At 36.4% G+C, this 27,106-nt stretch overlaps 1 protein-coding gene across 1 annotated transcript in view; it reads right to left on the bottom strand.

The window, feature by feature from the left end:
* The window catches only part of LOC143099422 (deoxynucleoside triphosphate triphosphohydrolase SAMHD1-like), a 59,910-nt gene that overhangs the window by 19,874 nt on the left and 12,930 nt on the right, over positions 1–27,106 (bottom strand). Inside the window, exon 13 of the mRNA XM_076262417.1 lies at positions 22,659–22,790. Coding sequence (XP_076118532.1) covers positions 22,659–22,790 — 132 coding nt within the window. The remainder of the gene's footprint in view (positions 1–22,658; positions 22,791–27,106) is intronic.

The raw sequence follows: 27,106 nt of genomic DNA, 5'->3' as shown, positions 1-27,106 counted from the left end.
ATGGTTAGCATAGTTAGCATGCTAACATGTTAACATGCTAGTTAGCATTTTTTGCAAAACTGCTAAAAATGATTAGCTAAGTTAGCTAAGTCACATGGTTAGCATAGTTAACATGTTAGCATGTTAGTTAGCATAGTTAGCATAACTGTTAAAAATGATTAGCAAAGTTAGCTAAGTCACATGGTTAACATAATTAACATGTTAGCATGCTAATGAGCATAGTTATCATAACTAATAAAAATGATTAGCTAGGTTAGCTAAGTCATATGGTTAGCATAGTTAACATTTTGACATTGTTAGCATGCTAGTTAGCATAGTTACTTGGTTAACATTATTATCTTTAATATAGTTAGCATAACTACTAGCAAACATTGGAGCCATTCCAACTGTTAGTTATCGTCAACTATCTGCCTAAATAATTTAACCATTTCAATTATCAACCTATTTAACTGTTCAGTCATTCCAACTATAGTAAACCTTATCTACAAGGCAAATAATTTAACCATATGAACTCATCATATTTTTGCATTTTCATGCACTGTATTTCCTTCAGGAAATGCTTTTCTAGTTCTTATTATTCGTCTTCTTCTAACGCAGTTAATGCAGCTTCAACCGTTTAACGTAGAAACTTCACTCAAACTATGTTGCGTAGGTCTTACTTATGACATGTGGGCTATGTATTTTTCAGCTTTGTAACTTTTATACTTTTTAAACTATTAATTAAAAACTACTCAAAATTTCCCCATAGACTTAACATGGGCTGATGACATCACAATGGACTAATTAACTTGATTTGCACCTGGTATCATCTTCCAGCTGCTCATCTAGGCCCCATCAAAGAATCTGTTCAACTGATTGCACCTGTATCAACTGCTTTCTACTGAACTAGACCAACTCTCTCTGTCTCTCCATTCTACAAGGATATAAGACACATTTCCTCCAACTTTCTATCCATTCATCCTCTTCAAACCATTCACTCATCCACCAACATCCATTAAACAATCTGCCTATCAACATCCATTCAACTTTCTGTCTATCAACATCCATTACACTATCTACATTTAACTTTTAAACTATATACTCTGTCTCAGGCTTTAAGCATACAATATGGCTCTATTAAGACTGCCGTTAAGCAATTAGAATCCTAGGCCAGGTGCCCAGGCCACCTGCACCCTATCAGTTTCTCAGGCTAACCTTTTAAACTATCCAGCTATTTGACTGTTCAGTCAGTCCAACTATATTAAACCTCATCTACCTAGTTCAGTCATTCCAACTATATTAAACCTCATTTACCTAGCAAATAATTTAACCTTTTACACTATCCACCTATTTAACCGTTCAGTCATTCCAACTATATTAAACCTCATCTACCTAGTTCAGTCATTCCTATATTAAACCTCATCTACCTAGTTCAGTCATTCCAACTATATTAAACCTCATCTACCTAGCAAATAATTTAACCATTTGAATCCTATGGCAGGTGTTCGGGCCACCTGCATCAACTGCCAGTCTCAGGCTTTAAGCATACAAACTGGCCCTATTAAGAATACACATCCTGTTCAACTGCTTCCTCTGCCAAAAACTGTTTCAAAATAAAAGTCCTCACTACAATATTTCACTGTTAAACAATTTAACCCTTTAAACTACTGAACTTTTTAACTGTTCAGCCATTGTAACTGTTACTTGTCATCAACTATGACTCCTACCCACTGTAGCTAGTTAGCTAAGTTAGATAAGTAACTTGCATAGATATATACACTAGATGTCGCCTTGACTACTGCTGTTCATTGGAACGAATGCGTCAATCGAGACGCCATCTTGCTTCAGTGGTCCACTCCTCTATAATGCATTAGCGTCAATCTGGGCAAAGATCTAGCGAAAATAAAATCACCATAAATCGTCAAAATCTCAAGCAATTATCTAGTTTTTTGGGTTGTTCCAACTGACAGGCATGTATTTATGGTTGAGTCTAGAGAAAACTAAGCTTAAGACGATAATAAAGATACATTTTACCCGTCTAGCCCCATAGACTCCCATTCATTCTGCACTAGCTAGCGGCGGCCCCTAGAGGAACAATGAGTAAACTGCAACCAGGTTCGATACAATGAAAGTAAACAGGCTCTTCGTAGACAGGCTCTGGTTGAGGCCACATACCCCTCGTCTCGTTTACTCATGTAAGTTGTAATCTCACCAGAAGTTGCTGTAGATCTGTAGAACATTTACCTCTGCTACTACATACGCCAGTCGTTACTTTTATATGCATGGGTCAGTGCCATGGGCAAACGAGATGTAGCTGAATTCATAAATGACAAAGCCATGAGAAAGGTGATTTTCTTACGTTTAAACAACAAAGAAGCCGATCTGCCATTATTGTGAGAAGTTCCCAAATTTGTCGCTAATCGCTAAAAAGGTTTTCTATCGCTGGGGATGGCCAAACGTCGCTAAATAGGTAACGCTGACAATACAGGAGAACTAGTTTAGCGCTTCAGATCCCTGTACCATGATGGCGGCGGTGTTGACGCATGCTGAGAAGCAGAAGGCGACATCTAGTGTATATATCTATGAGTAACTTGGTTATCATAGTTAGCATGCTAGTTAGCATGCTAGTTAGCATTTTTAGCAAAACTGCTAAAAATGATTAGCTAAGTTAGCTAAGTCACATGGTTAGCATAGTTAGCATGCTAGCATGTTAGCATGCTAGTTAGCATTTTTTTCAAAACTGCTAAAAATGATTAGCTAGGTTAGCTAAGTCACATGGTTAGCATAGTTAGCATGCTAACATGTTAGCATGCTAGTTAGCATTTTTTGTAAAACTGCTAAAAATGATTAGCTAAGTTACATGGTTAGCATAGTTAGCATGCTAGCATGTTAGCATGTTAGTTAGCATAGTTAGCATTACTGTTAAAAATGATTAGCAGAAGTTAGCTAAGTCACATGGTTAACATAATTAGCATGTTAACATGCTAATTAGCATAGTTATCATAACTAATAAAAATATTAGCTAGGTTAGCTAAGTCATATGGTTAGCATAGTTAACATTTTAATATTGTTAGCATGCTAGTTAGCATAGTTACTTGGTTAACATTATTATCTTTAACATAGTTAGCATAACTACTAGCAAACATTGGAGCCATTCCAACTGTTAGTTATCGTCAACTATGTGCCTAAATAATTTAACCATTTCAATTATCAACCTATTTAACTGTTCAGTCATTCCAACTATAGTAAACCTTATCTACCAAGCAAATAATTTAACCATATGAACTCATCATATTTTTGCATTTTCATGCACTGTATTTCCTTCAGGAAATGCTTTTCTAGTTCTTATTCTTCTTCTAACGCACTTAATGCAGCTTCAACCGTTTAACGTAGAAACTTCATTCAAACTATGTTACGTAGGTCTTACTTAGGACATGCCTGCTATGTATTTTTCAGCTTTGTAACTTTTATACTTTTTAAACTATTAATTAAAAACTGTTCAAAATTTCCCCATAGACTTAACATGGGCTGATGACATCACAATAGAGCCGTTAAGCAATTAGAATCCTATGGCAGGTGTTCGGGCCAGCTGCATCAACTGCCAGTCTCAGGCTTTAAGCATACAAACTGGACCTATTAAGACTACACATCCTGTTCAACTGCTTCCTCTGCCAAAATCTGTTTCAAAATAAAAGTCCTCACTACAATATTTCACTGTTAAACAATTTAACCCTTTAAACTACTGAACTTTTTAACTGTTCAGCCATTGTAACTGTTACTTGTCATCAACTATGACTCCTACCCACTGTAGCTAGTTAGCTAAGTTAGCTAAGTAGCTAGTTAGCATTTTTAGCAAAACTGCTAAAAATGATTAGCTAAGTTAGCTAAGTCACATGGTTAGCATAGTTAGCATGCTAGCATGTTAGCATGCTAGTTAGCATTTTTAGTAAAACTGCTAAAAATTATTAGCTAAGTTAGCTAAGTCACATGGTTAGCATAGTTAGCATGCTAGTTAGCATTTTTAGCAAAACTGCTAAAAATGATTAGCTAAGTCACATGGTTAGCATAGTTAGCATGTTAGCATGCTAGTTAGCATTTTTAGCAAAACTACTAAAAATGATTAGCTAAGTTAGCTAAGTCACATGGTTAGCATAGTTAGCATGCTAACATGCTAGCATGCTAGTTAGCATTTTTTGCAAAACTGCTAAAAATGATTAGCTAAGTCACATGGTTAGCATAGTTAGCATGTTAGCATGTTAGCATGTTAGTTAGCATAGTTAGCATTACTGTTAAAAATGATTAGCAGAAGTTAGCTAAGTCACATGGTTAACATAATTAGCATGTTAACATGCTAATTAGCATAGTTATCATAACTAATAAAAATATTAGCTAGGTTAGCTAAGTCATATGGTTAGCATAGTTAACATTTTAATATTGTTAGCATGCTAGTTAGCATAGTTACTTGGTTAACATTATTATCTTTAACATAGTTAGCATAACTACTAGCAAACATTGGAGCCATTCCAACTGTTAGTTATCGTCAACTATGTGCCTAAATAATTTAACCATTTCAATTATCAACCTATTTAACTGTTCAGTCATTCCAACTATAGTAAACCTTATCTACCAAGCAAATAATTTAACCATATGAACTCATCATATTTTTGCATTTTCATGCACTGTATTTCCTTCAGGAAATGCTTTTCTAGTTCTTCTTCTTCTTCTAACGCACTTAATGCAGCTTCAACCGTTTAACGTAGAAACTTCATTCAAACTATGTTACGTAGGTCTTACTTAGGACATGCCTGCTATGTATTTTTCAGCTTTGTAACTTTTATACTTTTTAAACTATTAATTAAAAACTGTTCAAAATTTCCCCATAGACTTAACATGGGCTGATGACATCACAATAGAGCCGTTAAGCAATTAGAATCCTATGGCAGGTGTTCGGGCCAGCTGCATCAACTGCCAGTCTCCGGCTTTAAGCATACAAACTGGACCTATTAAGACTACACATCCTGTCCAACTGCTTCCTCTGCCAAAAACTGTTTCAAAATAAAAGTCCTCACTACAATATTTCACTGTTAAACAATTTAACCCTTTAAACTACTGAACTTTTTAACTGTTCAGCCATTGTAACTGTTACTTGTCATCAACTATGACTCCTACCCACTGTAGCTAGTTAGCTAAGTTAGCTAAGTAACTTGGTTAGCATAGTTAGCATGCTAGCATGTTAACATGCTAGTTAGCATTTTTAGCAAAACTGCTAAAAATGATTAGCTAAGTTAGCTAAGTCACATGGTTAGCATAGTTAGCATGCTAGCATGTTAGCATGCTAGTTAGCATTTTTAGTAAAACTGCTAAAAATTATTAGCTAAGTTAGCTAAGTCACATGGTTAGCATAGTTAGCATGCTAGTTAGCATTTTTAGCAAAACTGCTAAAAATGATTAGCTAAGTCACATGGTTAGCATAGTTAGCATGTTAGCATGCTAGTTAGAATTTTTAGCAAAACTACTAAAAATGATTAGCTAAGTTAGCTAAGTCACATGGTTAGCATAGTTAGCATGCTAGCATGTTAGCATGCTAGTTAGCATTTTTTACAAAACTACTAAAAATGATTAGCTAAGTTAGCTAAGTCACATGGTTAGCATAGTTAACATTGCTAACATGCTAGTTAGCATAACTACTAAAAATGAAAACATTAGCTAAGTTAACTAAGTTAAGTATTATCCACCTGTTTAACCGTTCAATCATTCCAACTATATTAAACCTTATCTACCAAGCAAATCATTTAACTATATAAACTATCCACCTATTTAACTGTTCAGTCATTCCAACTATATTAAACCTCGTCTACCTAGCAACCAATATAGTTTGTTTTTACTCTGTATGATATTTTACATCATATTTTTTGCATTTTCATGCACTGTATTTCCTTCAGGAAATGCTTTTCTAGTTATAGTGCATGAAAATGCACTATATTGTTCTTCCAAGTCTTCTTATTCTTATTATTCTTCTTCTAACGTAGCTAATGCAGCTTCAACCATTTAACGTAGAAACTTCATTCAAACTATGTTACGTAGGTCTTACTTAGGACATGTAGGCTTTGTATTTTTCATCTTTGTAACTTTTATACTTTTTAAACTATTAATTATTAACTTTTATAAAATCCCCATAGACTTAACATGGGCTAATGACATCACAATGGACTAATTAACTTGATTTGCACCTGTATCTTCTTCCAGCTGCTCATCTAGGCCCCATCAAAGAATCAGTTCAACTGATTGCACCTGTATCAACTGCTTTCTACTGAACTAGACCAACTCTTTCTGTGTCTCTACATTCTACAAGGATATAAGACACATTTCATCCAACTTTCTATCCATTCATCCTCTTCAAACCATTTACTCATCCACCCATTAAACTATCCATCAACATCCATTAAACAATCTGCCTATCAACATCCATTCAACTTTCTGTCTATCAACATCCATTACACTATCTACATTTAACTTTTAAACTATATACTCTGTCTCAGGCTTTAAGCATACAATATGGCTCTATTAAGACTGCCGTTAAGCAATTAGAATCCTAGGCCAGGTGGCCAGGCCACCTGCACCCTATCAGTTTCTCAGGCTAACCTTTTAAACTATCCAGCTATTTGACTGTTCAGTCAGTCCAACTATATTAAACCTCATCTACCTAGTTCAGTCATTCCAACTATATTAAACCTCATCTACCTAGCAAATAATTTAACCTTTTACACTATCCACCTATTTAACCGTTCAGTCATTCCAACTATATTAAACCTCATCTACCTAGTTCAGTCATTCCAACTATATTAAACCTCATCTACCTAGTTCAGTCATTCCAACTATATTAAACCTCATCTACCTAGCAAATAATTTAACCATTTGAATCCTATGGCAGGTGTTCGGGCCACCTGCATCAACTGCCAGTCTCAGGCTTTAAGCATACAAACTGGCCCTATTAAGACTACACATCCTGTTCAACTGCTTCCTCTGCCAAAAACTGTTTCAAAATAAAAGTCCTCACTACAATATTTCACTGTTAAACAATTTAACCCTTTAAACTACTTAACTTTTTAACCGTTTAGCCATTGTAACTGTTACTTGTCATCAACTATGACTCCTACCCACTGTAGCTAGTTAGCATAGTTTAGCATACTAGCATGTTAGCATGCTAACATGTTAGCATGCTAATTAGCATTTTAGCAAAAATGCTAAAAATGATTAGCTAAGTTAGCTAAGTCACATGGTTAGCATAGTTAGCATGCTAGCATGTTAGCATGCTAGTTAGCATTTTTTGCAAAACTGCTAAAAATGATTAGCTAAGTTAGCTAAGTAACATGGTTAGCATAGTTAGCATGTTAGTTAGCATTTTTTTCAAAACTGCTAAAAATGATTACCTAAGTTAGCTAAGTCACATGGTTAGCATAGTTAACATGGTAGTTAGCATAGTTAGCATAATTGCTAAAAATGATTAGTGAAGTTAGCTAAGTCACATGGTTAACATAATTAGCATGTTAGCATGGTAGTTAGCATAGTTAGCATAACTAATAAAAATTATTAGCTAGGTTGGCTAAGTCATATGGTTAGCATAGTTAACATTTTAACATTGTTAGCATGCTAGTTAGCATAGTAACTTGGTTAACATTATTATCTTTGTTAACATAGTTAGCATAACTGCTAGCAAACATTGGAGCCATTCCAACTGTTAGTTATCATCAACTATCTGCCTAAATAATTTAACCATTTCAATTGTCAACCTATTTAACTGTTCAGTCATTCCAACTATATTAAACCTTATCTACCAAGCAAATAATTTAACCATATGAACGCATCATATTTTTGCATTTTCATGCACTGTATTTCCTTCAGGAAATGCTTTTCTAGTTATTATTCTTCTTCTTCTAACGCAGTTAATGCAGCTTCAACCGTTTAACGTAGAAACTTCATTCAAACTGCGTTGCGTAGGTCTTACTTATGACATGTGGGCTTTGTATTTTTCATCTTTGTAACTTTTATACTTTTTAAACTATTAATTAAAAACTGCTCAAAATTTCCCCATAGACTTAACATGGGCTGATGACATCACAATGGACTAATTAACTTGATTTGCACCTGGTATCATCTTCCAGCTGCTCATCTAGGCCCCATCAAAGAATCAGTTCAACTGATTGCACCTGTATCAACTGCTTTCTACAGAACTAGACCAACTCTCTCTGTCTCTCCATTCTACAAGGATATAAGACACATTTCCTCCAACTTTCTATCCATTCATCCTCTTCAAACCATTCACTCATCCACCCATTAAACTATCCATCAACATCCATTAAACAATCTGCCTATCAACATCCATTCAACTTTCTGTCTATCAACATCCATTACACTATCTACATTTAACTTTCAAACTATATACTCTGTCTCAGGCTTTAAGAATACAATATGGCTCTATTAAGACTGCCGTTAAGCAATTAGAATCCTAGGCCAGGTGGCCAGGCCACCTGCACCCTATCAGTTTCTCAGGCTAACCTTTTAAACTATCCAGCTATTTGACTGTTCAGTCAGTCCAACTATATTAAACCTCATCTACCTAGTTCAGTCATTCCAACTATATTAAACCTCATCTACCTAGTTCAGTCATTCCTATATTAAACCTCATCTACCTAGTTCAGTCATTCCAACTATATTAAACCTCATCTACCTAGCAAATCATTTAACCATTTGAATCCTATGGCAGGTGTTCGGGCCACCTGCATCAACTGCCAGTCTCAGGCTTTAAGCATACAAACTGGCCCTATGAAGACTACACATCCTGTTCAACTGCTTCCTCTGCCAAAAACTGTTTCAAAATAAAAGTCCTCACTACAATATTTCACTGTTAAACAATTTAACCCTTTAAACTACTGAACTTTTTAACTGTTCAGCCATTGTAACTGTTACTTGTCATCAACTATGACTCCTACCCACTGTAGCTAGTTAGCTAAGTTAGCTAAGTAACTTGGTTAGCATAGTTAGCATGCTAGTTAGCATTTTTTGCAAAACTGCTAAAAATGATTAGCTAAGTTAGCTAAGTCACATGGTTAACATAGTTAGCATGCTAGCATGCTAGTTAGCATTTTTTACAAAACTGCTAAAAATGATTAGCTAAGCTAGCTAAGTCACATGGTTAGCATAGTTAGCATGCTAGCATGTTAACATGCTAGTTAGCATTTTTTATAAAACTGCTAAAAATGATTAGCTAAGTTAGCTAAGTCACATGGTTAGTATAGTTAGCATGCTAGCATGTTAGCATGCTAGTTAGCATTTTTACAAAAATGCTAAAAATTATTAGCTAAGTTAGCTAAGTCACATGGTTAGCATAGTTAGCATGTTAACATGCTAATTAACATAGTTATCATAACTAATAACAATGATTAGCTAGGTTAGCTAAGTCATATGGTTAGCATAGTTAACATTTTAACATTGTTAGCATGCTAGTTAGCATAGTAACTTGGTAAACATTATTATCTTAATTAACATAGTTAGCATAACTACTAGCAAACATTGGAGCCATTCCAACTGTTAGTTATCGTCAACTATCTGCCTAAATAATTTAACCATTTCAATTATCAACCTATTTAACTGTTCAGTCATTCCAACTATATTAAACCTTATCTACCAAGCAAATAATTTAACAATATGAACTCATCATATTTTTGCATTTTCATGCACTGTATTTCCTTCAGGAAATGCTTTTCTAGTTCTTCTTATTCTTCTTCTTCTAACGCGTTTAATGCAGCTTCAACCGTTTAACGTAGAAACTTCATTCAAACTTTGTTACGTAGGTCTTACTTAGGACAAGAGTGCTATGTATTTTTCATCTTTGTAACTTTTATACTTTTTAAACTATTAATTAAAAACTATCAAAATTTCCCCATTGACTTAACATTGCCCTTTATGACATCACAGCAATTAGAATCCTGTGGCAGGTGTTCGGGCCACCTGTTTCAACTGCCATTCTCAGGCTTTAAGCATACAAACTGGCCCTATTAAGACTACACATCCTGTTCCACTGCTTCCTCTGCCAAAAACTGTTTCAAAATAAAAGTCCTCACCGCAATATTTCACTGTTAAACAATTTAACCCTTTAAACTACTGAACTTTTTAACTGTTCAGCCATTGTAACTGTTACTTGTCATCAACTATGACTCCTACCCACTGTAGCTAGTTAGCATGGTTAGCATAGTTAGCATGTTAGCATGCTAGTTAGCATTTTTAGCAAAACTACTAAAAATGATTAGCTAAGTTAGCTAAGTCACATGGTTAGCATAGTTAGCATGCTAGCATGTTAGCATGCTAGTTAGCATTTTTTACAAAACTGCTAAAAATGATTAGCTAAGTTGGCTAAGTCACATGGTTAGCATAGTTAGCATGCTAGCATGTTAGCATGCTAGTCAGCATTACTGTTAAAAATGATTAGCGAAGTTAGCTAAGTCACATGGTTAACATAATTAGCATGTTAGCATGCTAATTAGCATAGTTATCATAACTAATACAAATTATTAGCTAGGTTAGCTAAGTCATATGGTTAGCATAGTTAACATTTTAATATTGTTAGCATGCTAGTTAGCGTAGTTATTTGGTTAGCATTATTATCTTTAACATAGTTAGCATAACTACTAGCAAACATTGGAGCCATTCCAACTGTTAGTTATCTTCAACTATCTGCCTAAATAATTTAACCATTTCAGTTATCAACCTATTTAACTGTTCAGTCATTCCAACTATAGTAAACCTTATCTACCAAGCAAATCATTTAACCATATGAACTCATCATATTTTTGCATTTTCATGCACTGTATTTCCTTCAGGAAATGCTTTTCTAGTTCTTCTTATTCTTCTTCTTCTAACGCGTTTAATGCAGCTTCAACCGTTTAACGTAGAAACTTCATTCAAACTTTGTTACGTAGGTCTTACTTAGGACAAGAGTGCTATGTATTTTTCATCTTTGTAACTTTTATACTTTTTAAACTATTAATTAAAAACTATCAAAATTTCCCCATTGACTTAACATTGCCCTTTATGACATCACAGCAATTAGAATCCTGTGGCAGGTGTTCGGGCCACCTGTTTCAACTGCCATTCTCAGGCTTTAAGCATACAAACTGGCCCTATTAAGACTACACATCCTGTTCAACTGCTTCCTCTGCCAAAAACTGTTTCAAAATAAAAGTCCTCACCACAATATTTCACTGTTAAACAATTTAACCCTTTAAACTACTGAACTTTTTAACTGTTCAGCCATTGTAACTGTTACTTGTCATCAACTATGACTCCTACCCACTGTAGTTAGTTAGCATGGTTAGCATAATTAGCATGCTAGCATATTAACATGTTAGTTAGCATTTTTAGCAAAACTGCTAAAAATGATTAGCTAAGTTAGCTACGTAACGTGGTTAGCATAGTTAGCATGCTAGCATGTTAGCATGCTAGTTAGCATTTTTAGCAAAACTGCTAAAAATGATTAGCTAAGTTAGCTAAGTCACATGGTTAGCATAGTTAGCATGCTAACATGTTAGCATGCTAGTTAGCATTTTTAGCAAAACTGCTAAAAATGATTAGCTAAGTTAGCTAAGTCACATGGTTAGCATAGTTAGCATGCTAACATGTTAGCATGCTAGTTAGCATTTTTTGCAAAACTGCTAAAAATGATTAGCTAAGTTAGCTAAATCACATAGTTAGCATGCTAGCATGTTAACATGCTAGTTAGCATTATTAGCAAAACTGCTAAAAATGATTAGCTAAGTTAGCTAAGTCACATGGTTAGCATAGTTAGCATGCTAATGAACATAGTTATCATAACTAATAAAAATGGTTAGCTAGGTTAGCTAAGTCATATGATTGGCATAGTTAACATTTTAACATTGGTAACATGTTAGTTAGCATAGTAACTTGGTTAACATTATTATCTTTGTTAACATAGTTAGCATAACTACTAGAAAACATTGGAGCCATTCCAACTGTTAGTTATCATCAACTATCTGCCTAAATAATTTAACCATTTCAATTATCAACCTATTTAACTGTTTAGTCATTCCAACTATATTAAACCTTATCTACCAAGCAAATAATTTAACCATATGAACTAATCATATTTTTGCATTTTCATGCACTGTATTTCCTTCAGGAAATGCTTTTCTAGTTAGAGTGCATGAAAATGCACTCTATTGTTATCCGATTTATTACAGTGCATGAAAATGCACTGTACTGTTCTTCCTAGGCTTCTTATTACAGTGCATGAAAATGCACTGTACTGTTCTTCCTAGGCTTCTTATTCTTCTTATTCTTATTCTTCTTCTAACGCACTTAATGCAGCTTCAACCGTTTAACGTAGAAACTTCATTCAAACTATGTTACGTAGGTCTTACTTAGGACATGGGTGCTTTGTATTTTTCAGCTTTGTAACTTTTATACTTTTTAAACTATTAATTAAAAACGAATCAAAATTTCCCCATTGACTTAACATTATGATTATGACATCACAATACGGCCGTTAAGCAATTAGAATCCTATGGCAGGTGTTCGGGCCACCTGCATCAACTGCCAGTCTCAGGCTTTAAGCATACAAACTGGCCCTATTAAGACTACACATCCTGTTCAACTGCTTCCTCTGACAAAACCTGTTTCAAAATAAAAGTCCTCACTACAATATTTCACTGTTAAACAATTTAACCCTTTAAACTACTGAACTTTTTAACTGTTCAGCCATTGTAACTGTTACTTGTCATCAACTATGACTCCTACCCACTGTAGCTAGTTAGCTAAGTTAGCTAAGTAACTTGGTTAGCATAGTTAGCATGCTAGCATGTTAACATGCTAGTTAGCATTTTTAGCAAAACTGCTAAAAATGATTAGCTAAGTTAGCTAAGTCACATGGTTAGCATAGTTAGCATGCTAGCATGTTAGCATGCTAGTTAGCATTTTTTGCAAAACTGCTAAAAACGATTAGCTAAGTTAGCTAAGTCACATGGTTAGCATAGTTAGCATGCTAGCATGTTAGCATGCTAGTTAGCATTTTTAGGAAAACTGCTAAAAACGATTAGCTAAGTTAGCTAAGTCACATGGTTAGCATAGTTAGCATGCTAGCATGTTAGCATGCTAGTTAGCATTTTTTGCAAAACTGCTAAAAACGATTAGCTAAGTTAGCTAAGTCACATGGTTAGCATAGTTAGCATGCTAGCATGTTAGCATGCTAGTTAGCATTTTTAGGAAAACTGCTAAAAATGATTAGCTAAGTTAGCTAAGTCACATGGTTAGCATAGTTAGCATGCTAGCATGTTAACATGCTAGTTAGCATTTTTAGGAAAACTGCTAAAAATGATTAGCTAAGTTAGCTAAGTAACGTGGTTAACATAGTTAGCATGCTAGCATGTTAACATGCTAGTTAGCATTTTTAGCAAAACTGCTAAAAATGATTAGCTAAGTTAACTAAGTAACATGGTTAGTATGCTAGCATAGTTAGCATACTAGCATGTTAGCATGCTAATTAAATTTTTTAGCAAAACTACTAAAAATAATTAGCTTAGTTAGCTAAGTAACATAGTTATCATAGTTAACATGCTAGCATGTTAGCATGCTAGTTAGCATTTTTAACAAAACTGCTAAAAATGATTAGTTAAGTTAGCTAAGTAACATGGTTAGCATAGTTAGCATGTTAGCATGCTAGTTAGAATAGTTAGCATAACTACTAAAAATGAAAACATTAGCTAAGTTAACTAAGTTAAGTAACTTAGTTAACATTATTATCTTTGATAACATAGTTAGCATAACTGCTAGCAAACATTAGAGCCATTCCAACTGTCAGTTATCGTCAACCATCTGCCTAAATAATTTAACAATTTCAATTATCAACCTATTTAACTGTTCAGTCATTCCAACTATATTAAACCTTATCTACCAAGCAAATAATTTAACCAAATGAACTCATCATATTTTTGCATTTTCATGCACTGTATTTCCTTCAGGAAATGCTTTTCTAGTTCTTCTTATTCTTATTCTTCTTCTAACGCGCTTAATGCAGCTTCAACCGTTTAACGTAGAAACTTCATTCAAACTATGTTACGTAGGTCTTACTTAGGACATGGGTGCTATGTATTTTTCAGCTTTGTAACTTTTATACTTTTTAAACTATTAATTAAAAACTAATCAAAATTTCCCCATAGACTTAACATGGGCTGATGACATCACAATAGAGCCGTTAAGCAATTAGAATCCTATGGCAGGTGTTCGGGCCAGCTGCATCAACTGCCAGTCTCAGGCTTTAAGCATACAAACTGGACCTATTAAGACTACACATCCTGTTCAACTGCTTCCTCTGCCAAAAACTGTTTCAAAATAAAAGTCCTCACTACAATATTTCACTGTTAAACAATTTAACCCTTTAAACTACTGAACTTTTTAACTGTTCAGCCATTGTAACTGTTACTTGTCATCAACTATGACTCCTACCCACTGTAGCTAGTTAGCATGGTTAGCATAGTTAGCATGCTAACATGTTAGCATGCTAGTTAGCATTTTTAGCAAAACTGCTAAAAATGATTAGCTAAGTTAGCTAAGTCACATGGTTAGCATAGTTAGCATGTTAACATGCTAGTTAGCATTTTTTGCAAAACTGCTAAAAATGATTAGCTAAGTTAGCTAAGTCACATGGTTAGCATAGTTAGCATGCTAACATGTTAGCATGTTAGTTAGCATTTTTTATAAAACTGCTAAAAATGATTAGCTAAGTTAGCTAAGTCACATGGTTAGCATAGTTAGCATGTTAGCATGCTAGTTAGCATTTTTAGCAAAACTGCTAAAAATGATTAGCTAAGTTAGCTAAGTCACATGGTTAGCATAGTTAGCATGCTAGCATGTTAGCATGCTAGTTAGCATTTTTAGCAAAACTACTAAAAATGATTAGCTAAGTTAGCTAAGTCACATGGTTAGCATAGTTAACATGCTAGCATGTTAGTTAGCATAGTTAGCATAACTGTTAAAAATGATTAGCGAAGTTAGCTAAGTCATATGGTTAGCATAGTTAACATTTTAACATTGTTACCATGCTAGTTAGCATAGTATCTTGGTTAACATTATTATCTTTGTTAACATAGTTAGCATAACTGCTAGCAAACATTGGAGCCATTCCAACTGTTAGTTATCGTCAACTATCTGCCTAAATAATTTAACCATTTCAATTATCAACCTATTTAACTGTTCAGTCATTCCAACTATAATAAACCTTATCTACCAAGCAAATAATTTAAGCATATGAACTCATCATATTTTTGCATTTTCATGCACTGTATTTCCTTCAGGAAATGCTTTTCTAGTTCTTATTATTCTGCTTCTTCTTCAACACTTTTTGTGCGCTTAATGCGGCTTCAACCGTTTAACGTAGAAACTTCATTCAAACTGCGTTGCGTAGGTCTTACTTATGTGACTTCAGCTATGTATTTTTCAACTTTGTAACTTTTATACTTTTTAAACTATTAATGAAAAACTACTCAAATTTCCCCATTGACTTAACATTAGATTATGACATCACAATACGGCCGTTAAGCAATTAGAATCCTATGGCAGGTGTTCGGGCCACCTGCATCAACTGCCAGTCTCAGGCTTTAAGCATACAAACTGGCCCTATTAAGACTACACATCCTGTTCAACTGCTTCCTCTGCCAAAAACTGTTTCAAAATAAAAGTCCTCACTACAATATTTCACTGTTAAACAATTTAACCCTTTAAACTACTGAACTTTTTAACTGTTCAGCCATTGTAACTGTTACTTGTCATCAACTATGACTCCTACCCACTGTAGCTAGTTAGCTAAGTCACATGGTTAGCATAGTTAGCATGCTAGCATGTTAGCATGCTAGTTAGCATTTTTAGCAAAACTGCTAAAAATGATTAGCTAAGTTAGCTAAGTAACGTGGTTAGCATAGTTAGCATGCTAACGTGTTAGCATGCTAGTTAACATTTTTAGCAAAACTGCTAAAAATGATTAGCTAAGTTAGCTAAGTAACGTGGTTTACATACTTAGCATGCTAACGTGTTAGCATGCTAGTTAGCATTTTTAGCAAAACTGCTAAAAATGATTAGCTAAGTTAGCTAAGTAACGTGGTTAGCATAGTTAGCATGCTAACGTGTTAACATGCTAGTTAGCATTTTTAGCAAAACTGCTAAAATGATTAGCTAAGTTAACTAAGTAACATGGTTTACGTAGTTAGCATGCTAACATGCTAGTTAGCATTTTTAGCAAAACTGCTAAAAATGATTAGCTAAGTTAGCTAAGTCACGTGGTTAGCATAGTTAGCATGCTAATTAGCATAGTTAGCATAACTGCTAAAAATGATTAGCTAGGTTAGCTAAGTCACATGGTTAACATTGTTAGCATTTTAGCATTGTTAGCATGCTATTTTTGCATCTTCATGCACTGTATTTCCTTCAGGAAATGCTTTTCTAGTATGTTATTATTCCGCTGACGTCACATGGTTAGCATGTTAGCATTTTTCCAAAACTGCTAGAAAACATGAGCTAAGTTAGCTAAGTAACTTGGTCAGAATAATTAGCTTTGTTAGCATAACTGCTAGTAAACATTAGGGTCATTCCAACTGTTAGTTATCGTCAACTCTCTACCTATATAGAGCCCTTAAACTATTAGTCTGTCAACAACTTTTAAACTATCTACATTCAACTTTTAAACTGTCTACGTCTAAACTATCAACTTTTTATTAAGCTATGCTATATCTGTCCTAGCTTCATTTTCATGCACTCGTAATTCCCTGGAATTACATTCTCTAGTTATTATTCTTCTTCTTCTAAAGCAGTTAATGCAGCTTCAACCGTTTAACGTAGAAACTTCATTCAAACTGCGTTGCGTAGGTCTTACTTATGACATGTGGGCTTTGTATTTTTCATCTTTGTAACTTTTATACTTTTTAAACTATTAATTAAAAACTGCTCAAAATTTCCCCATAGACTTAACATGGGCTGATGACATCACAATGGACTAATTAACTTGATTTGCACCTGGTATCATCTTCCAGCTGCTCATCTAGGCCCCATCAAAGAATCAGTTCAACTGATTGCACCTGTATCAACTGCTTTCTACTGAACTAGACCAACTCTCTCTGTCTCTCCATTCTACAAGGATATAAGACACATTTCCTCCAACTTTCTATCCATTCATCCTCTTCAAACCATTCTCTCATCCACCCATTAAACTATCCATCAACATCCATTAAACAATCTGCCTATCAACATCCATTCAACTTTCTGTCTATCAACATCCATTACACTATCTACATTTAACTTTTAAACTATATACTCCGTCTCAGGCTTTAAGCATACAATATGGCTCTATTAAGACTGCCGTTAAGCAATTAGAATCCTATGGCAGGTGTTCGGGCCAGCTGCATCAACTGCCAGTCTCAGGCTTTAAGCATACAAACTGGCCCTATTAAGACTACACATCCTGTTCAACTGCTTCCTCTGCCAAAAACTGTTTCAAAATAAAAGTCCTCACTACAATATTTCACTGTTAAACAATTTATCCCTTTAAACTACTGAACTTTTTAACTGTTCAGCCATTGTAACTGTTACTTGTCATCAACTATGACTCCTACCCACTGTAGCTAGTTAGCATGGTTAGCATAGTTAGCATACTAGCATGTTAGCATACTAGCATGTTAGCATGCTAGTTAGCATTTTTTACAAAACTGCTAAAAATGATTAGCTAAGTTAGCTAAGTAACATGGTTAGCATAGTTAGCATGTTAGCATGCTAGTTAGCATTTTTAACAAAACTGCTAAAAATGATTAGCTAAGTTAGCTAAGTCACATGGTTTACATAGTTAGCATGACTACTAAAAATGATTAGCTAGATTAGCTAAGTCACATGGTTAGCATAGTTAGCATTTTAACATTGTTAGCATGCTAGTTAGCATAGTAACTTGGTTAACATTATTATCTTTGTTAACATAGTTAGCATAACTACTAGCAAACATTAGAGCCATTCCAACTGTCAGTTATTGTCAACTATCTACCTAAATAATTTAACCATTTAAACTATCCACCTATTTAACTGTTCAGTCATTCCAACTATATTAAACCTCATCTACCTAGCAACCAATATAATTTGTTTTTACTCTGTATGATATTTTACATTATATTTTTTGCATTTTCATGCACTGTATTTCCTTCAGGAAATGCTTTTCTAGTTATTTTTCCTCTTCTTCTAACGCAAATAATTCAGCTTCAACCGTTTAACGTTGAAACTTCATTCAAACTTTGTTACGTAGGTCTTACTTGTGACATCCGGGCTTTGTATTTTTCATCTTTGTAACTTTTATACTTTTTAAACTATTAATTAAAAACTACTCAAAATTTCCCCGTAGACTTAACATTGGGCTGATGACATCACAATAGAGCCGTTAAGCAATTAGAATCTTGGGTAGGGTGACCAGACGTCCCGAAAAATTCGGGACAGTCCCGATATCCAAGCAGTTGTCCCGAATCCCGAATCCTGCCCTAATTGTCCCGAAAATTATACTCACTCAGAATACTGAGTAGTTATTTTCTGATAAACATTAAAAACTGTCCGTAGAGAGGTTGAGTCGACTGCATGCAGCCCCCGACGACAGCTAAGTGTCTGGATGCAGCCTCGGCTACTTTGTTTCTTTTTGACGTTCTATATGCACTGATTTCGCGAAGCTGAGGACATTGAATGTGCAGGCACGCAGCAGGCAGAGCCAGCGTGTGTGCAAAAAAAAAATACGTCGGCAGTTCGGCCTAATGTCCATGCCGCTTTAACATAATCTACTTAATCTAACAATTATTACAATTATTTTGTATTCTTACTTAATGACCCATAATTTTGGCAAGGCTTGTTATTAGCGTTAGGATATTATCCTTATTCTGAAAGGTCTGATTTGCACTGTTACGCAGTCATTGTTGTTTTTTTCCCCCCACAATGACATTTTGAGTTCATGATTTCTCTGTTGTATTTTGAGGCAGACTTGATGTTTGAATAAAAATGTGTTTTGGTACAGGTCTACCAACCCCCCCCCCCCCCCCCACCCCCCGCGTAAGAAAAAAGCGTCCCGAATTTCAGCCAATCTAATCTGGTCACCCTAACCTTGGGCCAGGGGGCCAGGCCACATGCACCGACACAGTTTCTCAGGCCTTAAGCATACAGTCTCATTCTCTTAAGACTACACTGTTCAACTGTTTCCTCTGTCCACAACTGTTTCAAAAGTCCTCACTACAATCATTCCCTATTAAAGAATTTAACTATCCACCTATTTAACTGTTCAGTCATTCCAACTATATTAAACCTCATCTACCTAGCAACCAACATAGCAACCACCTCAAGTACCCTAGCAACAGCCTAGCAACCATGTCAAATACCCTAGCAACAGCCTAGCAACCACTTCCACAGTTACAACCTAGCAACCAATATAGCAACCAATGAGTTTAACCTAACAACCAGCATAGCAACCACCACGACTAACCTAGCAACCACCTCAAGTACCATAGCAACAGCCTAGCAACCATGTCCAATACCCTAGCAACAGCCTAGCAACCACTTCCACAGTTACAACCTAGCAACCAACATAGCAACCAATGAGTTTAACCTAACAACCAGCATAGCAACCACCACAACTAACCTAGCAACAGCCTAGCAACCACCTCAAGTACCCTAGCAACAGCCTAGCAGCCATGTCAAAAACCCTAGCAACAGCCTAGTTACCATGTCAAATACCCTAGCAACAGCCTAGCAACCACTTCCACAGTTACAACCTATCAATCAATATAGCAACCATTGAGTTTAACCTAGCAACCAGCATAGCAACCACCACAACTAACCTAGCAACAGCCTAGCAATCACCTCAAGTACCCTAGCAACAGCCTAGCAACCATGTCAAATACCCTAACAACAGCCTATTAACCACTTCAACAGTTACAACCTAGCAACCAATATAGCAACCAATGAGTTTAATCTAGCAACCAGCATAGCAACCACCACAACTCTGCCGCACTAAGGCAGAAGGCCGTAACTTCGATTTTGGCGAAAATGAGTTTTTGTCATTATTAGGACAATAAACATACGTTTTATCATGTAGACAAACATCAAGTTTCAATTCGGTTGTTTTTTGGGAGAAATAAGATTATATTTTTGCCGTAACTTCAAAAAGCCTAGGGGAAACTGTGGCAGAAGCCCGTAACATCAGATACGGCTTTATGCCTTCCTTTCACGCTGCTACTGAACACTCGATTGAAGTTACGGTGCGAAGTTATGGCAAGCTGCCTTCTGACCGATCATCAACGTGAAGTTGTATTGCCGGCTGGCGTTATGTCTAGGCTATGCATTATTCAATTACATCACCTCAGACATACACTAACTTCAATAAAGTGTATAGAGTAGCCTACATGTTTTGCAGTGCTTGCTTTTTGTTAGATTGATGGCTTTGAAACGTAGCCTCGCCTAAATGCCAAGGACAAGGAATTATGCTGGTGCATTAAAGATAGGGCATAGGCTAATCTTGATAGCTAGCCTAACTTAAAAGCCTAAACTCAACAACATATTCAGTAACAAGCGGTGCATTAGAGCATGGCTTGTAGCCTAGGATATCTTAATTCACATCACAGCCCGTAATACAATGCTACATGCCAACTGCAAAAAAATTTTAGCTTTCGCCAGCAAATGATAGTCATTGACTGAAAACTACACGAGTTTGTTGGAGCCGCAACGACACACCTTTCACACACACACACATCAGCAGCAGGAATGTAGTAATTTAGAGCCTACCTTTAGTTGAACCCTGGTTAAAATCCATACCAAACAACCGACGAGAAAGCAAAATCCATTAAATCTGCCACGAGTTTTTAAAACTTGTTGCCGGCTAGTCAAAACTCTCAAGTTGTTACAGGCTGTCATTTCTATCAATGCAATCCTAAAGTTTAGTGTAGCTGCAGGTTAGTTGGGAAATTAAAGCTAGTTGCAAAGCAGGCAGCTTTAAATTGCAGTAATATAAAATTACCAAATAAAGGCAACCGATCACATCCTAATCTACCTAATTTGTGTGGGAGAACTTTGTTTTATCATCTGCATTTGGTTAAGTTTCCATTCTATCCAGGAAAATGTATAGGCCCAGGCTACAGTGTTTAATCATAATTTTGAAAAGACCTACACACATTATCAAAATGTTTTCCTGATTTCATTATAATAATGCAAATACTGCAAGTAAAATCCCAAGAAATATGAATTCCTATGTTTTCACTGAAACTTTTCAGCAGACATTAAGATGCTACAATGGGATGATTCTGAAATATTTTTGCTATTTTAGGCTGGTTATCAAAATAAACAAGCCAATGAGTCTAAATTAGTGCCTCATATCCAAACAGAAAAATATGCTTTATATATATTAAAACATCAAAACACTCATTCTTAATTCTGACATCTGCCAGAAGTGACCGTCAGTGTGGTACGCTACTATGAAATACAGAAAAAAATGAAAAAACTATCATTTTCATATGATGTTGATAAATGTGAAGCCATTTTATCATAGTTAGTCCAATAGGGTTAACATTGCTTACATTTTAAGTGAAAGTTATCATTGTTATCATAACATTGTGCTATAAAATAGAAGTTAAGGTATTTTGCCTTAGTATGACCGATTGTCATTTTGTGGGCAATACTAAGGCAGAATACAGTAACTTCCAAAAAAGGGTCAAAGGTCAAATTTGAGTTCAATTTTTTTTTGTAGATAGATTAATACAGGTAAACACTACAAAATGTGAAAATTACAATATTATACCTATTACTCAATTGTCAGGACATTAAGATAACTTTAAAGTCATTTTTCTCAGTTTCACACTCTGGTGAGTTAAGGTCTTTTGCCTTAGTAGGGCAGAACTAACCTAGCAAAAGCATAGCAACCACCATAACTACCCTAGCAACAGCCTAGCAACCACCATAAATACGCTAGCAACAGCCTAGCAACCATGTCAAATACCCTAGCAATAGCCTAGCAACCAACCACTTCCACAGTTACAACCTAGCAACCAACATAGCAACCAATGAGTTTAACCTAGCAACCAGCATAGAAACCACCACAACTAACCTAGCAACAGCCTAACAACAACCTGAAGTACCCTAGCAACAGCCTAGCAACCATGACAAATACCCTAGCAATAGCCTAGCAACCACCACAATGTCAACCTAGCAACCACCATAGCAACCAACAGGATTACCCAAGCAACCAGCATAGCAACCACTTAATTTTTGCATTTTCATGTACTGTCTTTCCTTCATGAAATGCTTTTCTAGTTGATTTTGAGATGTCAAGGTGTACATAAACTTCTTAAATTGGACATTAAAAAGAGGAGGGCTCAGCTGAATTTAAGTTTCTTACAATCTCAAAATAATCTGTTTTTTCACTCAATCTATTCTTATTGCTCCTTATTTCTCCTAATGGTGGTTTGGAGTAAACAGGTGAGATCTTATTAAGCCTATTTATTTTTTTTGTGAGACAAAGACAATACATGTTTCAGACTTTCCTATTGGGCTTCTGTTGTACCTGATGAATAGTAAAATAAACTGACAAAAGGGAGACACAAACGCCACAAGGGTACCTGTATAGATTTCCATTTTAATTCGTTTTGCACATCTTCCCAGGCCTTCTGCACTGCTTCTAGACTGGCTCTCTTCTTGCAGTACAGCCGGAACACCTGCTCACCAAACGTCTGTGGAAGGAGAAGAGAGACCTGCCAAGACGATCAGAGTTTTAGTTGCTTTTCTCTTGTCCCTCTTAACCCACAGAAATGCACATTTTGGAAAAAAAGATCTGACCTGTGTCTCCTAAACCCCCTTAACTGAAAATAAGGGTACATTCGCAAATTCAATCTGATACGCTCCGGAGTGTATAATAATAATAATTACAATAACAATAATTCCATCCACACTCTGAATTTACAGATTATTTTTGAATATGAACCGTCCATTAACTGTTGTGTGAGTGAAACTTTTTAACACATCCGGATAACCAACGGATCCAAATTTTTTCGCACCGCACTTGTTTGCATTGATTCGGAACCATTTGCATGAGGTCTGCGAATCTCCATAGGAACTAAATGACTTCCGGTCGTTTCGCAGCCGTATCTACTGTGCTAATGTGAAGGGGGCGTAAGGCCGCCGAGGAGTTATACGGAATAAATGGACGAGGCCGAGGCAGAGCTAAAGAGCTCCCCAACGCGCAGTGAATAATTCCTTATAAAGGCCAGGTCACACCAAGCAGATTATCGGGCGAAGTCTCGGGTGGGGACTCAAGTCTATTTGGTGTGTCCTGTGCCGTCGTCAGTTGGAGGAGCCGTCGGCGTTGATTTGACATGTCGAATTGCCCAGTGGCAGTCGGCCTCAATGACCAATCTGATTGGTGGAGTGCTAGCCCTTGACTAAACGTTATCTCCGATTAGTATGACCATTAGCCCTGCATTTAGCGATGTATGTTATGAACCCATTTTGATAAACTATCATAACATATTTTTGCTAGAACTACAACCCTACACAACTACAACCCTTACACAACTATAAGTTGGGACGTTGTGTAAAATGCTAATAAAAACAGAATGTGATAATATACAAGTCTCGTAAACCCATATTTAGCAGCAAAAAGGACATAGGCAACACATCAAATGTTGAAAATGAAAATTTGGACTATTTGAGGGAATTAAATATGTTAATATGTTAATTTTTAATTTGATGCCAGCAACATGTTTCAAAAAAAGTTGGGACGGGAGCAGGGTAGGAATTTCACAGCGGCCACGACGGCCATGGCCGTCGTAGCCCCTTGGGTTGGCCGTGAGGCCCCTTTGAAAATCAGAGGTTTACAGGCCACGGTGGCCTTGGTGCCCCCTTCTTTCAATATTCTGCTTTGCGTCCTACTAATAGCGATTTTTATTTAGCCTGTGGCCTGTCAAAATTATCTTAGCATTCACAGCGCAAATTAATTTAGTATTTTACGCAGTGGAGAAAGTGACAGCGCAAAAATGAAAGTGCGTCCAAATTCACCCATTCTCAGTTGAACTACTCGCGAAGTAGCCTATTCATCACACAGACATCACAAGTATCACATGAAAGAGCTTTTTCTCAGCTTTTAAACGATGTTAGCCGATAATTGCTGTGTTGAACGGTTCGCGAGAAAAGTAAATAATATAATTCAATTTAATCATACATTCTACTGAAGGTTTTGCGTCCCATGATCTCCCTACCCATTCATCTCGGTGGAATACTTTACGAACCCTTCTTTTAACACATGACAAACCATATATCAGAATAAACAGGAGACCTTACCGAACACAAAGATGTAAAGCAGTCCCCTGTACAGTTAGCCGTTCCAGAGTAAACCAGTTTTGAATTTGCAGTAAAGTTCGACATACATGGATGTCTCCAAATTTGGACTTTAAGTTTTACAACGTGTTTAAATTGTTCCACATGATTTCATAACGGGCCAAATACAAAATAAATGTTACAAATATCGCCTAGATATTGGTAAATCAGAGGGCAGCTGACTAAGAGTTTGTGAAAGTAGCCTTAATGATCACAAAATGCTAAGCATGCATCTAGGCTATTTGAGTTTCTTAAGCTGAGCTGTGCTTAAATTGTTCAATACATATATGAGGACAACAGGCCAAATATAAAATAAATGTTATATATAGCCTAGATATCTGTAAATATTAGATGATCAGATGATTTACAGTTCTATGTAATATGTCATGTTTCATGTTTTTGTAATGTTTCACACAATGATGCAGGTCTACTGCAGTGAATAGGCTAAATACAACTTTGATCATTTTTATAGCCAACTACTGTATAGTTAACTTTGGCCTTGGTGCCCTGACGTGTGGCCTTTGTGCCCCCCACCAAATATGCCCAACTGAAGGCCAAGTGGCCTTGCCCCCAGAATAGTGAAATTCCAAGCCTGGACGGGAGCATGTTTACCACTGTACTGCTTTACCTTTCATTTAACAGCATTCTGTAAATGTTTAGGAACTGAAGAGACCATTTGCTAGAGTTTTGAGAATGAAATGTTGTCCCATTACTCCCCGATATAGGATTTCAGTTGCTCAACAGTATGGGGTATTCTTAGCCATGTATTTTATTCCATTATGCACCTAATTTGACAAATCTGGACTGCAGACAGGCCATTTTAGCACCTGGACACTTCCTCTATGGAGAAATACTGTTTAAATATGTGCAGAATTCCTTTTGGCATTGTTTTCCTGAAATATGCAAGGTCGTCCCTGGAAAAGACATTGCCTGGATGGCAGAATATATTGTAATAAACCTAGAATGTGAGGTCAGACTGTTGTAACTAGAGGAAGGCTCTACAGAAAAAGTAGCACAGATGTATAAACAGTAATCTTTATTTAACACAATTCATGCAGCTACCAAACATGTCAGACTGGGATTCATGAAGTCCTAAAACCAAATGCTATCAACCTGGGCGAACAACACACCACTATGAAGCCTGCTACACAGAAGACACCGCAATAAAGAGACCATACAAAAGCGATCACACACACAATAAATAGGCAAAAGCTATAGCACACACCACCCCCATAGGGCACTGCACAGGTTCACACTGCACTTTAAGATTCATACCAAAGACGGCGTCAGACTACAACATCGGATTTAGATCATCACAACCCTCCCACCCAATCATGAAATGGCTACTGCCAGGTTTAAAATAAGTTACACACACACACACACACACACACACACACGAAAAGTTAATAAACACTTAACTCTCCCGGGATACAAGACCCTCCCCCGGGGTCTAGGCTTTGGCGCTGGTTGGCACAGGGAGAAAACAGACGCCAGTCCAGCGCTCGTGAGGCCTCCGAACAATAACGGAACCGGAACGCCTCTTTCTTGAGAAGCAGCAACGCCTACGCACTCCTATGCCCGGCCTTATCTACAGGTTAGCCCGCTAAACTATCTTCGCCGCCGGCAGCCCTAAATAGCATACGAACGGCACCCACCCCCAAACCTTGAGTGCAGCTCGGCGTTAGCAACCACACGCCACTTCCCAGTTCAACTCACCCTTCGCTGTGCTCGTCCTTTTATGGCTATGCCTCTACGATACTCAACGATAATCACTGCTCCAAAGTTCCTGCTCATTCATGCTCATCAGTGGTCAGGTGCGAGCAATCAATCAACTCAACCCACTCTTCCCTCAGATCCCTCCCCCCACATACGACAGTCATAACAATACATTCATCCAACGTCATTACATTCATCCAACGTCATTTCATTACAATATGTTGCTCAAAACCTATATACATAATTCAGAATTGATTGTGCTTTGCCAAATGTGCAAGATCCCCATGCTGTAGGCACTACAACATAGATGCTGGGTTTCGAACTGAGCACTAACACAAGTTGGATAGATTGGATACTTGGATATGCCCTCACCTCTTTAGCCCAGATGAGTCCATGATTTGCAAAAGGAATGGCAAACTTTGATTGATATAACCACAGGACCATTTTCCACGTGACCTCAGTCCATTTTAAACAAGCTCAGGCCCAGATAAGAGGGTGGTATTTTTGGCTGCAGTTTTTGAATTGAGTATCAAACTGTGCACATAGACAATGGTTATCAGAGGTTTTCCTGAGCCCATACAATGTCAGGTCTGGAAACAGGTCTAGTATTGATGCAATGCCATCTGAGGTCCAAAAGACCTCGGACATCCAATTTGTTTTTCAGCTCTTTCTCTGGATTCTCTGAATGTTTTAATAATATTATGTCCTGTAGATGATTAAGATTACGTTTACACGAAGCAGGGTATTTTCCTAAACGAATATCTGGCCATCTACGTTTGCAAATAAAACTGCATTTACATGAGACCGTTTTTTTTTTTAAATGTGTTTACAGAGAACCCGTGTACATACATGCTGTCATGAGCACGCCAAACCACAGTGGCAGTCTAACGATAAGCTCAAGCTCACATTAACCAATCAGAACCCTGAAAAGTCACACGTGAGAACATGTAAATGTAAACATTGGTCGCACATTTGGTGT

This window comes from Alosa pseudoharengus, unplaced genomic scaffold (assembly GCF_046254945.1).
Source record: "Alosa pseudoharengus isolate Yale_2024_CS ecotype anadromous, Long Island Sound unplaced genomic scaffold, YU_APseudo_1.1 YU_APseudo_1.1_scf_28, whole genome shotgun sequence".
NCBI lineage: Eukaryota > Metazoa > Chordata > Actinopteri > Clupeiformes > Clupeidae > Alosa > Alosa pseudoharengus.
Note: the sequence above shows the minus strand (reverse complement) of the source record. Positions and strands in the feature narration are given on the sequence as shown.